Source organism: Triticum aestivum, chromosome 7B (assembly GCF_018294505.1).
Source record: "Triticum aestivum cultivar Chinese Spring chromosome 7B, IWGSC CS RefSeq v2.1, whole genome shotgun sequence".
In the NCBI taxonomy this organism is placed as follows: domain Eukaryota; kingdom Viridiplantae; phylum Streptophyta; class Magnoliopsida; order Poales; family Poaceae; genus Triticum; species Triticum aestivum.
Genome location: NC_057813.1, coordinates 634,199,983 through 634,213,464, shown reverse-complemented (window position 1 = coordinate 634,213,464; position 13,482 = coordinate 634,199,983). Strand labels below are relative to the sequence as shown.

At 46.0% G+C, this 13,482-nt stretch overlaps 1 protein-coding gene across 1 annotated transcript; it reads right to left on the bottom strand.

Annotated features, from left to right (window-relative positions):
- Positions 1-8,007: 8,007 nt before the first annotated feature.
- LOC123159819 (uncharacterized) lies at positions 8,008-10,960 on the bottom strand. The gene is made up of 9 exons (XM_044577639.1): positions 10,420-10,960; positions 10,188-10,334; positions 9,889-10,098; positions 9,313-9,805; positions 9,035-9,228; positions 8,770-8,961; positions 8,557-8,694; positions 8,352-8,464; positions 8,008-8,199 (listed from the first exon to the last, which is right to left on the bottom strand). Exons 1-9 carry the CDS (start codon positions 10,942-10,944, stop codon positions 8,022-8,024), a joined length of 2,190 nt encoding a protein of 729 aa, XP_044433574.1. The 5' UTR covers positions 10,945-10,960; the 3' UTR covers positions 8,008-8,021.
- Between the last annotated feature and the right edge of the window lie 2,522 nt (positions 10,961-13,482).

Genomic DNA, 13,482 nt, shown 5'->3' with positions numbered 1-13,482 from the left:
CCGCATCAACCTCGGCACCGAAAAATGCGACCTTGTCCCTCGCAGACACCGCCATAAGAACATCATCAGCCACGGGTACCACCGACACGATGGACTCTTGCGCCTCCAGTTGCCCACATGGCAGAGGTGAACCCTGTAGTTGCGCCTCAAAATTAGGTGCCAAAGCACCTACCTCATCAACCTCGTCACCCACAGACATCACATGCACCATCTCCTTCGGAAGCACCATTGAAAGAGGTGAAGTGGGCTCGCCACAACGCTCCCGCAGCTCGGGCATAATCTGCAGCACTGGAGTCACAACCTCGTCGATGACTACACTCCTAGAGACAGACAACAACACAGGCCTCGACGACAGACATGAAGTAGCACGAGGGGAGAAATGTCCATAGAGGCTTGCTTCTTTCCCAACTGAAGATCCAGTCTGAAGCTCAGGAAGCGAAGACACAACTGGCACAACCTCAAGTTTGGCAAGGGCGGCCTCCGCCCTCCCTAAAACACCCTCAACTCGCACAAGGCACTCAAGAAGCAACTCGGTCTCCTCGGCCAATTGCACAGTCAAGACAGGCTGGAACGACACATCTGATGTGGTGACTTCACTGGTGGGTGCAGGCGATGGAGTAGGACATTGGCGCAGCGAAGTTTGGTAAACAGGCTTCCTTGCACGGCAGAAGCGGACGATGTGACCGGATCGAAGACAGTCCATGCATCGGATAGGATCCATTCTTGAGACGAGCTGCCAGCCCTGCAACACATTCCCGCATGGAGCGTGACACTCAGGAATTGCCGGCGTCGCCTCACGGTCGAAACATCCTCGCCAATCTCCCCAGGCCGGACGCACAGGAGGTGCCACCTTTTGTCGGTCCCCGCACACACTCGCATCAGGCTCCACACACGCCACTGAGGCAGCCCGCGGCGTCTGTGGTGCCAACTCCTCCTCATCGGTGTCGTCGTCGGTGGCATCAGCGGACATTCCAACCCAGAGGAGAGATAGAACAGATCCTCACATCGCCCTTTCCTAGAGACTCAGGAGAAGTGTGTGTGTGTGTGTGTGTGTGTGTGTGTGTGTGTGTGTGTGTGTGTGTGTGTGTGTGTGTGTGTGTGTTTTGGGGGGGGGGGGGGGGGGGGGGTAACCTAGGTCGCCTCCGCCCGTCCTCTCCGACCTCGCTGCCTCCTGAGAGCGTTCCTGATAAAGGAGGGTCGGGGCTTTCCGGTCAGTGAAGGTGACCGAGTGGCGCTTGAGGGGCGGTGGTCATGGCACTACACCACGGTGGTCAATTGGAGGCGTTTTTATAAGGGCGTTTTGTAAACGCCTCAAAATGTTGCTTTAAGGTGGCATTATAGAAAAACGCCTCAGATTGATGGAGCTTTGGAGGCATTATAGGAAAACGCCTCAGATGATTCAGCTTTGGAGGCATTTTTCAGCAATGCCTCAGATTTATAGAGATTTTGAGGCGACTTTGAAAAACGCCTTCTAATCTTTCAGGGCGACTATGGGGTTGTTGCAGAGACCTTGAATGGCGAGGTAGGATGGTCGCTCCGACTTGAAGATGCGGCAAGCTAGCCACCATTGGCCGGTGCGGTGACAGCATCTGGACAAGGTGCTGCATATCAAAGATTTTGTTTGCAACGATCCAGCGACAACGAGGCTCTTGCGAATTAAAAATTTAAACGCTGAGTTGATGAAAAAAATACAGCCGAAGACGATGGCTCGCCGGAGTCGCCCATCTACTTCTCGTTAGAGAAAATACAGGACAGCCGACGATGACGGCTCGCCGGAATCGCGCATGCTTCTCATTAGAGAAAATACAGGAGCCGATGATGGCATGTCGGAGTCGTCCATCCGCTTCGCTACTTGTCTGAAACCAAATTACAGTCGGGGCGCTAAGGAAATTTCATCAATAGACGTATTGCCGCAGCATCAGTCAGAGATGTGGACAAAAACGATGTCTAGTTAATTTAGTCCCATACCGCTCCCTGAGAGAGATCCCGGCCTCCTTAAAAGGATGAGTGGGCACACTGTTTCACAAATGCAGCTACTACAGAAGATACAACCCGTGCTAGTTGTCCAGTCCGGGCCTACCATGAAACTCTCCCTCCGTACCAAATAGAAAAAAAGAGCTACAAATTGGTTGCTGTGTGCTGCGCGTCGTCCGATAGGGATAAGCCCACCTGGTGTAGCTAGAGAAGAAGAATAGGATATATTGCTTTAACTGAAAGAAGACCCAGTCAGTCGACCGGTTTTTGACGTAGCTAGCTTTCGTTTCGAGGCGCTAACTGAAAGGGCAAGCGAGCTTTTGAGGCATTTTTCACAAACGCCGTGGAATGCCTGACCTTCGGAGGCGTTACTGTAAAGTGCCTTCGTTAGCCTTTCCCTTCGCGATAGTCTCTAGCATTTTCAAGGAACGCCTTCCTAGCTGTTTAAAGGCATTCTGGTGGGCTCTAGAGGCATTTTAGAACGCCTCGTATGCTCTGCCGTGTTGTAGTGTGGTTACATTCAATTACAATAGGCCAGCTTGGCTGATGTACGTGGAGACTAGGTGGGAATTAGCATACGCTTGCCTAGAATGCACAGGTTTGGCCCCAGGTATAGCAGTGCTAGGGATGTGGTTCCAGGCTGGCAAGCAACACCGGTGTGTGGAGTGCGGTTCTGTAGGCTGGCGAGCAACGCCTTAGTCGATCACCCTAGGGCTCTAGGACCAATAAGAGGTGTGTGGAGTCCGAGTGGCAAAGGATGCTAGATGTTGTTGTGTCATGCATGGCAATCATCGACGAGAAGGTGGTGTGGTGGTGAACCATAAATTCTTAGTTGACGGTGTTGGTTCAAAGTTCTACTCCAAGGATTATAGCTCCAAATTTTATTTGAATTGGAGCGATGATCCCATCTTGAAGATATTGTCTTAGAGCCTTGCACCCCTTATCAGTTCACATGTCGCACGACAGTGGAATATGATCCAGAATAATAGGGTTTATACAATTTTGAAGGTGATTCAGCATGGCTAGGTTCGAAGTTGATGTGCACTGATTTTCTTTAAGAGAAGGACTTCGGTACAACCCCCCCCCCCCCCCCAATAAACGTATAAGGGGTAGTATTGTCCATACTAAATTACACGTACACTATACCCGCCGTCCGTCGTAGGGCCGGCCGCCCGTGTACGTCGCGCCCCGTACTCCCGCGCGTCGTACGCGTGCGGTTCGGTAGTGCGATCGGGAAAGGAAAAAAAAGTACGCCCCACCCCGAGACCCCAACTCCACGTACGAAACCCTAGCGGCATGAACGCCGCCGTGGTCCACCGCCGTCACGACGTCGGGCGGCGTCCGTAGTCACCCACGCGCCGTGAAACCGACACCCCATCCCCGCCTAGGAAACCCTAGCGTCATCAACGCCGCCGTGGTCCACCGCCGTCACGACGTCGACCCCGACGTGCCCGTCTAGTCGCGAGCACCGACGGCGTCCGTAGTGACCACACGCCGTGTCGCCGGTGAAACGCCCAGCGCTCGCTCGCCGTTCTGTCCTGGTACGCGCCCTCCACAACGTCGGTGGCAGCAACGCATCGGCGTCGACCCCAGGCGAGGACCCCTCGACGGCGCAGAGTAGGTTAGGATGGCTCTTTTTGTTCTTTTTTTGATGATTTTGATTTGTCCATTGCATTTTTGTGCATTTTTGTAATGCAAAATGATTCCCTACTTAGTTAAATAAGAGAGGAGAGTAGTGACTTCTTAATGACCTCATAATGATTTTGTATGTTCAAATTTGTATGCATGCCACATAGTCATGTCACTGTTGACGAATTTACTGTATTCGCGATGATTTTTTGTGGAATGTTGGCATTGATCTCACACCTTATTTGTATGTGCATAGATGGAGCAAGTAACCGGATACGCCAGTGATGATTCCGGTAGCGATAATGGATCCTCGTCATTGAATGCGAACCAACCTCCCGGAGACAACTATATGAGTCAGGATGAATCGTACAGTGGTAATGTAAGTACCTTGAACGTTGACAAAAATATATTGAACAAAAACTAGTTATTTGACACTAACATGTCCTTTTAAATTTGTACAGGTACATGGCAATGCTGACGATGAGGAATATGATATAGATGAACAATTTTATGCAGATAGTGTGAGCCAGGTATGTTGAAAAAATTGTAGAGAAATGATTGACATTAAAATTGTATGACCACTTATGTTACTTTATATGTGCACAGATAAATGCTAATGGTGACAATGAGCGTAATAATATAGATGATGACAATGCCGAGAGCGAGGTCCATGCATCTCGTAGTGTGAGCGGTAGTCAAGTAAGTTCTTTACATTAATTTTGGTTAGTAAGAATATAAGAAGAGATTGACATGCAAGGTTATATGTCATATTTTGCAGGGAGGTGTTGATGGTCCTAGCGGGAATGATGAGCACATCGATGATGATCAGTTTGACCTTGACATGTGCTATGATGAATATCAGCAAGAGTCACTTGATAGGCATTGGGCAGTGATGGTAAAGACATTCAGGTCATTAGACGAGGTTTACACGTTCTACAACAAGCACGCGAGAGAACGTGGGTTCAGTATCAGGAAGGACTCGCTAAAATTTTCGAAGGATCGCGCAAGGACTCCGCGCTTGAGGAGGTATCTCTGTTCCGCCGCAGGAAAACGACAGGCCAAGTTCTGTACCATGGAAGGCCGGACCCGCAGGCTTAGACCGGAGAGTCGATTCTTATGCGAAGCCCATTTGACAGTTAAGCTTGATAAAAAGCTCAATCTTTGGTATGTCAGCAGTTTCTCCGATGATCACAGCCACACTCTTGCACGACCGGACGAAGTCCCTTTCCTCCGATCTCATAATCAGATGAAAGCATTTGAGAGAGCTGAGATCTTAGCTATGTCTGGAGCTGGGATAAGAAAACATATCATTTTTGACAACATCGTTAGCAGGTATGGGTCGTATGCAAAGTCACCATTTCAGAGGACAAAGTTGTACAACATGTGCTATAGGGAGAAGATGAAATTGCTTGCACAAGGTGATGCTGATACTGCCGTAGGAATCATGTTGACCAGAAAGGACAGAGATCCAGACTTCTTCTTTGAGCACACGGTTGACGCTGAAGGCAGGCTCCAAAACCTCTTCTGGTGTGATTCGCAGTCACGCCGGGATTATCTAGACTATGGTGATGTTGTTGTCTTCGATAGCACATACAAGATGAACAGGTATGGAATGCCGTTCATCCCTTTTGTGGGTCTGAACAACCACCGTTGCACTACTGTATTCGCCTGCGCCATTGTTTCAGACGAGACTGAGGCTACATATGTCTGGTTGCTTAACACGTTCTTGAAAGCTAACTGTCAGAAGAGGCCCAAATCAGTTATTACAGATGGAGATGCAGCGATGATAAGGGCTATTAGGAAGGTGCTTTCTGACGTGTGGCATCGTCTATGTTCATGGCATATTGAAAAGAATATGCAGAAACACCTCAACCACAAGTCATTGAAGGAGTTTAGGGCATTATTGTACTATGCCACTACACATAAGGTTTTTGAGGAGAGATGGGCCGCGTTTGTGCGCAAATGGCAGACGGAGAAAATAAAAACATGGCTCCATAGGATGTACAGGAAGAGGACGCTTTGGGCTGCATCATATTTGTCTGGTGGGTTTTTCCTTGGTATGCGCAGTAATCAGAGGAGTGAGAGTCTGAACTCCAGCCTGCACCTTCATCTTGACTATGGTATGACGATTGTTGACATGATTGTACACTACGAGAATTGTATTGTTCGCCTCCGTGAGAATGAAGCTTATGATGACTACACGGCCTCACAGACTCTTCCAGTAACAGTGACTGAGTGTCAGGCCATTGAGTCGTATGCTGCGAAAGCATTCACGCAGGCAAACTTTTATATGTTGCAACAAGATATGAAGAAGGTACAGGAGCTTGAGGTAATTGATAGACTGACAGGGACCGATAGTCAGAGATTTGTGGTTGCGTGGAAGAATAACAGGGATCACAGATTTAATGTGGACTATACGCCAGGTAACTCGGCAGAAACTATAAAGTGCAGTTGCCGAAGTATGACTCGCAAAGGGCTTCCTTGCAAGCATATTATTCATGTTTTGAATGCACTGAACTTACCTGTGATACCCAAGTGTTGTGTCCTGCGAAGATTCTCAAAAAAAGCACGAGCTGGACTGCCAGTGAAGCGCACCAGCGATTTGTTTGCGTGGGGTTGGTCGAGTGGTGAGGACAGAGCTAGATATAGTGAGTTGACCATTAAATCTTCAGAAGCCTGTCATGTCGCATGCAGTAATCCTTTCTTATTCGACAAGTTGATGGCAGCTCTGGATGATATTATAGTGAATAAGGATATTCAGGGAAATGAAGATGATATTCAGCGAAGCTTCGTGAACAGTAATCCATTTGAGCCTAACCGAGATCATATTCTGGTTCGTGATCCAGTAAAGGTTTCCACCAAGGGCGCACCTAAGCAGAACAGTAGAGGTCGCGGTAAGGGTGGCCCAGATGTGACAAAAAATGAGAGGCCTAAAGCATTTGACGAGAAATCTGGACGAAAATGTAGCATATGCAGCGGCTCAGGTCATAACAGGAGCACATGCAGCAAAAATGAAGAGTATGTCTATTATTTGTTTATGTCAGTTTTGTTGTTTCATTAACGGTGCATTGATTCTCATATTTTTTGTATGCAGCAACTGGGCTTGAAGACTCAAGTGTAGACGATGCGAGTGTTTTACCTCTTCCATTTATATGAAGAACATTTGTAAAATTTATGTTCGTGTTGAGTATTTTATGTGTGAAACATGATTATTGCGTACGGACCGTTGTCATTTCAGACTTGTTATTTTCTGTCAACTACAATAAAATTACTGTGGTGACAATTGTTATGTTGAGACAACATTGTTGTTGATATAAATATTCACTATTCATTGTTTATTTTATGAATTCTGCATGTATTTACTACAGTCCCGTCGGCTGTCAAATATATCAAAATAGAAGAAGCACTCTGTGAACTGTTGTTGAAAAAAAAAGAAAAAAAATGCCCGCCCGTCTCCACAGCGTGACTTAGTAAGCCCGTCGTTATCAAGCCCAACGGGACCCTACAACAAGCGTTTCGGAGCACGCCGTGGAAACCAGGCCCAACAGGGCAGCATCGACGCGGCACATCGACGGGGTAGTAATCAGAGGAGTTCAATACAACGACGGGAGCTGAGTATATAAACTAGTCGGCGTCGCCTTCGGCCGTCGAGGTGGGACTAAACTTGTGTCGGTTTCACTGGCGCGGCGTCTCAGCGGTGGTAACTGGGCCGGCCCACGGCGCGTCGAGCCGTCGAGAAGACCGCGCCGTCAATAGCCTTTTTGGGCCGGCCCACGTCGCGTCGAGCAGTCGAGAAGACCGCGCCGTCCAGTGCCTTTTTGGGCCGGCCCACGTCGCGTCTGGCTGTGTCCAGGTCGCCCCGCGGCCGACGCAAGTTTAGTCCCACCTCGCCGGCCGAAGGGGACGACGACCTGCTTATATACTCAGCTCCCGTCGTTGCATTGAACTCCTCTGATTACTACCCCGTCGATGTGCCGCGTCGATTCTGCCTTGTTGGGCCTGGTTTCCACGGCGTGCTCCGAAACGCCTGTTGTAGTCGCCCGTTGGGCTTGATAACGACGGGCTTACTAAGAAACGCCGTGGAGACGGGCGGGCATTTTTTTTATGTAAAATAATTTTTAAGTAAAACGCAGTGTGCTGCCATAGTTTAGTGCACAAAAATTTAACGACGACATGATTACATATAACTATTCGGCAACAAAAAAAACATGTAAACAAAATAAATCATTATATAATATTTATGAAACGAAATATCATGTGGACAGAAAAAAACATTTGGAAAAGTGCCGAGTCTATTACATATAACTATTCAGAAGCAGAGTGTATTACATAAAATTTATAAGCAAGTGCGCAAAGCGTTTGGAAAATAAAGTCCTCCAGTACCACCCAATCACATGCAAAACTCCTCCGTGCCGCATCTATTTCTTCTTCTTTGATATCCGAATAACTTTGTTTTTCACTTCATCAAGCTTGTTTCTTTCCGAAAATATAAGTTGCGCAATCATTAACTCTCTTGAATCATCAATTGAGGTCTGAAAAAAAATGGTGTTAGCACAGCGTTCATTGTACATCGTAGTCCAAACATGACTTGCGTACCTGTGAAAATAAGCCTGTCCATTTGTCACCATCCCAATTTTGAAAGCATCGAAGGAGAAATAGTCCACACGAATTCCTAGTGCATACAATTTACGAAGATTAAATATCTACTGTACATACAAGACCAACATTCTGTCGAAGTAAAAACTCACCCATCATGTTGTTTTGGCATGTCATACGTTTGAATAGGCCACTTGGAAACATCCGGATAATTCACAATTCCGGTTGCATTTGCTTCTTGGATATCTTCTGCTAGTTGTTTTCTCTAAAGATATAACAAACATGGTGGAAAGCATGTCATTCAGTGTACTAAAGAAAACGAATGTTACCAAATGCACATTTGCAAGTTAAACCTACCAGGTCCTCAACGAGTTCTCTAGTAACAGTGTCAAGTTTTCCGGTCATCAACGAGTCAAGAACCTGAAACTCTCTTTTTCCGCTATGCATGACGACAGTAATCCAGTGATTATTTTGCTTGTTTAGAGGAATGTAAGTCTGCATCACAAGGACCATAAAACACAATCATCACATAATATCGTATGTATGTACCGTGTTAACAATCAAACTTACCTTTGATTTTTTGAAATACTCGTCCTCACATCTGTTCACGGGTCCATTACTATGCGACTCTGCTTCATAATCATTACCGGCGGTCTTCTTTCCGGGTCTAACGTGAAGCAACCAATGTATCCTCCAAGTTGTTAACATGAAACGATCATCATTAACTTTGTCGACCAAAAATGATGAGTATGCATCAATTACCTATAAATAATGTGTTAGATTTAACAATGGTATTTTCGAATGAATTGTAAAACAATATATGAAATTAACTTACGTCGCCACTTAGCCACTCATGGTTAATAATCTGACAAGCTCTCCTCACAGTGAGACCTTCTTCCATGCCATCATTGAAAATTTCTGTTTTGGCATGTTTTTGTAAATGCTCATGCGCACGCACGTACTTGATGGACGCTTTCACCACATCATACTCATCACCAGATTTGTTAACATCACCATTTTGGAACAATTCTGTAACGCACCACTCAAATACTTACAAACGCAAATACATAAATAATTGTTACGCAATAACAATTAGAAACACAGAAAACTTACTTCCTTTGGCAGAACGTTTTGCACGTTTGTTTGGTTTAGGGACCACATAAGGAGACTTGACATGTTGTGATCCTCTGCGCTTGCGCCTGCCAGTAACCTCCTCCACTTCCTCTTGTACTCCTTGAGAACCAACCGACGCATGCGATGCGATTTCGTCCGTCTCTAAAGATGTGGCAGCTTTTTCATCTGATACTTCTGGTACTTGGACAGGATCATCCATATCACCCTTGAAACTATCCCAGTACTCAGGTGTGCAGTAAAAAGGTGTGTTTTCACGAGAAGTTACATCAACGCCGTTATCATCCTTTTGCAAATTCATTTTGGAAGGTGTGCGGAACCGGTCTGAATCATCTTTTTGATATACAAACTCTTTTTGCGGACGTCCAACATCGTTTGAAGACTCATTAATGCCTCCGTACAGATTCTCTTCGTCCTCTTCCAGGTTACTGGGTTTGTAGGAGACGCCGGTTTTGTTCAGTTTCTCAATCATCCTCTGCAAGAAAACATTTCATCTTAGTTCTTCAATTCAGTGATGGACATTAAAGAGACGTGCTCAAGTGTTACCTGTGCGCATAACTCTGGCAAACGAAGCATTTCCTTCCGAAGCTCATTCATCTCACTCAAAATCCGGTCCATAGTAGGCTTCTGGCTCGAAGCCTCCGAGGTACTGCCCTCTTTCCTCGTTCCAGTAACGTTAGATTTTTTGCTACTAGCTTTCTTGGTTTTTTGAGCTTCTTCTTCCGCAATTTTTTTCAACCTATACTCCTCTGTAATGTTGTCATCGATCTACAAGTGGAACAAGATAATTATACATAAAAACCATATGCACACTTTACTTTATTTCATAAATGTAAAAAAATGATTACTAGGATTACCATCCCAACACCACGACCATATTCGTAGTCGTATTTGTCTCTTCTCACAGCCATATCTTCCGTCCAGTTCCTCATCAGCGGGCTCAACAATGCCAACGGATCATATTTTGGACCGGTGATTGGTTGCACCTTCTCCCAGTATAGGTACTGCAAAACACATAAACTAATTAAATTACATGTTCTTCCGTGCCATTTTATAACAAAAGTGTTGAAATTAATAAATAGAACGTACTTGCAAAAGGGCGAGGTTCCCCTGGGGCCACTGCCTAACATGGCCGTCCTGCAGAAGCTTACCAATCTCCGATAAACAGAATCGTGAAGTGAATGCATTCCAGTTGAACTTCCTTATCAACTTAATATTTTTCACTAAGGCATAGTACTTTTTCGGAACGTATTCATGAGACACTGGTGCAATTATAGTTCCTAAGAGAACTAGAAATGTCATCCGAATAAAGTCATCATCAGTGCTCTTATCCTTCACAATCTTTTCTATGAGATCATCAATCATGATCTTACCATTTTTCTTGCTAACAAAACTAACTGGTATTTTTTTGGTTGCTTTTTCTCCTTCAGTACTAAGAAACCCAAAAACATCCACTCCATTGTTTTTCCAACCAAATATGGAGTACACATCATCAGGCCTTAATGAAATAAGACCTTTACATCCAGCAGTACTTCCAGAACTCTCTTGAACCATGAATTTTTTGCTACTCGGATTGTAACTTTGGAGTAAAAAGTGAAGCAAAAAATCACGCATCCTTATCGATGGTATTCTAAACATGCCCTGCATATCCATTTCATAAAACCTGAATTTCTGACTTGGTGACAGTTTGTCAACTAGGCTAACCCACTTTTGAACAGAACATGGAATCACACCGTCGATATTCATACTGCATCAAATAGATTTCTGTCACATATCATCATACTGTTATGAGCCTCGTTGTATAAAAGAACTGGAAAAAAAACTTACACGACGGCGACGATGGGAGAGGCACCGGCGGCGTATAGTGGCGACGGGTGAGGGGACGCAAGCCGGCGCAGGCGCACCGACGGAGTTTGTACGGTGGGGCGACGGTGGGAGAGGCAGCGACAACGTAAACAAGGCGACGGGTCAGGTCAGGGCAGGCCGGCGCGGCCGCACCGGCGCCGTTTTGGAGTGTGGGGCGACGGGCGGCGTACGGTGGCAGCACGTGCAGATCGCGGCGGCGGCGAGACGGGGTGACGTTGAAGGAAATTTTGCATGCACGTCGGCTAACGACGTCGCCCGAGCGCTGATTTGCGGCGTCGTTTGTTAGTGGGACGGCCCCATGCACGCATGCGCGTCGGTTAGCGAGACGGCCGGCGTTTTTTTTGCAGGGCCTCATTTTTTTTACTAAATGAAATAGGCATATTTTTTTTAACTGTATCAAAAAAATTTATCTTAACCAATTTTTTAAACTTAATCAAATATGCTCTTTTTTTAACTTAGCCAAACGTGCCCAATTTTTTTCCACGTGCTACTGTGGCCTAGCAGGGCACGCACGCAAAAAATTATCCCGTTTCGAGTCCGTATGCATTTTCTACCATTTTCCAGGCAGAAAACCCAGAAAATACTGCCCGGACGTGACGCAACGTGCGTTCGTTGTCGGATTTCGTTCATTTTGGCCGTGGGGTGCCCGGGTGGGGCCCCACACGCGCTCCCAGAAGTTGGGTGCAATCCGTCAAACCGCTCAGGTACTTGCTGTGGAAGGGGGTGGTTTCGGTATGGCCGGAGGGGACCCTCGGTCACACCTCTCCGCTTCGCATCCGCCAAACGTGCCCAATTTTTTTCCACGTGCTACTGTGGCCTAGCAGGGCACGCACGCAAAAAATTATCCCGTTTCGAGTCCGTATGCATTTTCTACCATTTTCCAGGCAGAAAACCTAGAAAATACTGCCCGGACGTGACGCAACGTGCGTTCGTTGTCGGATTTCGTTCATTTTGGCCGTGGGGTGCCCGGGTGGGGCCCCACACGCGCTCCCAGAAGTTGGGTGCAATCCGTCAAACCGCTCAGGTACTTGCTGTGGAAGGGGGTGGTTTCGGTATGGCCGGAGGGGACCCTCGGTCACACCTCTCCGCTTCGCATCCGCCAAACGTGCCCAATTTTTTTCCACGTGCTACTGTGGCCTAGCAGGGCACGCACGCAAAAAATTATCCCGTTTCGAGTCCGTATGCATTTTCTACCATTTTCCAGGCAGAAAACCCAGAAAATACTGCCCGGACGTGACGCAACGTGCGTTCGTTGTCGGATTTCGTTCATTTTGGCCGTGGGGTGCCCGGGTGGGGCCCCACACGCGCTCCCAGAAGTTGGGTGCAATCCGTCAAACCGCTCAGGTACTTGTTGTGGAAGGGGGTGGTTTCGGTATGGCCGGAGGGGACCCTCGGTCACACCTCTCCGCTTCGCATCCGCCAAACGTGCCCAATTTTTTTCCACGTGCTACTGTGGCCTAGCAGGGCACGCACGCAAAAAATTATCCCGTTTCGAGTCCGTATGCATTTTCTACCATTTTCCAGGCAGAAAACCCAGAAAATACTGCCCGGACGTGACGCAACGTGCGTTCGTTGTCGGATTTCGTTCATTTTGGCCGTGGGGTGCCCGGGTGGGGCCCCACACGCGCTCCCAGAAGTTGGGTGCAATCCGTCAAACCGCTCAGGTACTTGCTGTGGAAGGGGGTGGTTTCGGTATGGCCGGAGGGGACCCTCGGTCACACCTCTCCGCTTCGCATCCGCCAAACGTGCCCAATTAACGCTTCAGAAAATGTTAATGAATTCAAAAATTCTCGGATTCATAAATATTACTGAATTATAAATATTCTCTGGTTCATAAATTTAAATAATTTAAAAACATTTCGGAAAATGTAAATGAATTTAAAAATTCTTGTATTCATTCATATATTTTAATGAATTTAAAACTATTTCAAAAAATGTTAATGAATTCAAAAATTCTTGGATTCATAAATATTAATGAATTATAAATTTTCTCTGGTTCATAAATTTAAATAATTTAAAAATATTTCGGAAAATGTAAATGAATTTAAAAATTCTTGTACTCATTCATATATGTTAATGAATTTAAAAATATTCTCTGATTCATAAATGTTAATGAATTTAATATATTTCAGAAAATGTTAATGAATTAAAAATTAAAATATCTCAACTTTCACAGAATAATTTTTTTCAGATAATATTTTTTATTTTATGTGTTTCCGATAATTGCATACCTTATTCTGTGCTATGTATATTCGATGCAAATTTTTAAAATATATTACAAACATT

What these genes read in the sequence shown, in the direction of transcription:
- LOC123159819 (XM_044577639.1), bottom strand. Translation starts at nt 10,944, where the DNA reads ATGCGTGATTTTTTGCTTCACTTTTTACTCCAAAGTTACAATCCGAGT. An exon ending in ATGGTCGTGGTGTTGGGATG is followed by an intron (nt 10,099 to 10,187) that starts GTAATCCTAGTA and finishes TTCCACTTGTAG; the next exon opens with ATCGATGACAACATTACAGA. An exon ending in ATGAGTGGCTAAGTGGCGAC is followed by an intron (nt 8,962 to 9,034) that starts GTAAGTTAATTT and finishes CATTATTTATAG; the next exon opens with GTAATTGATGCATACTCATC.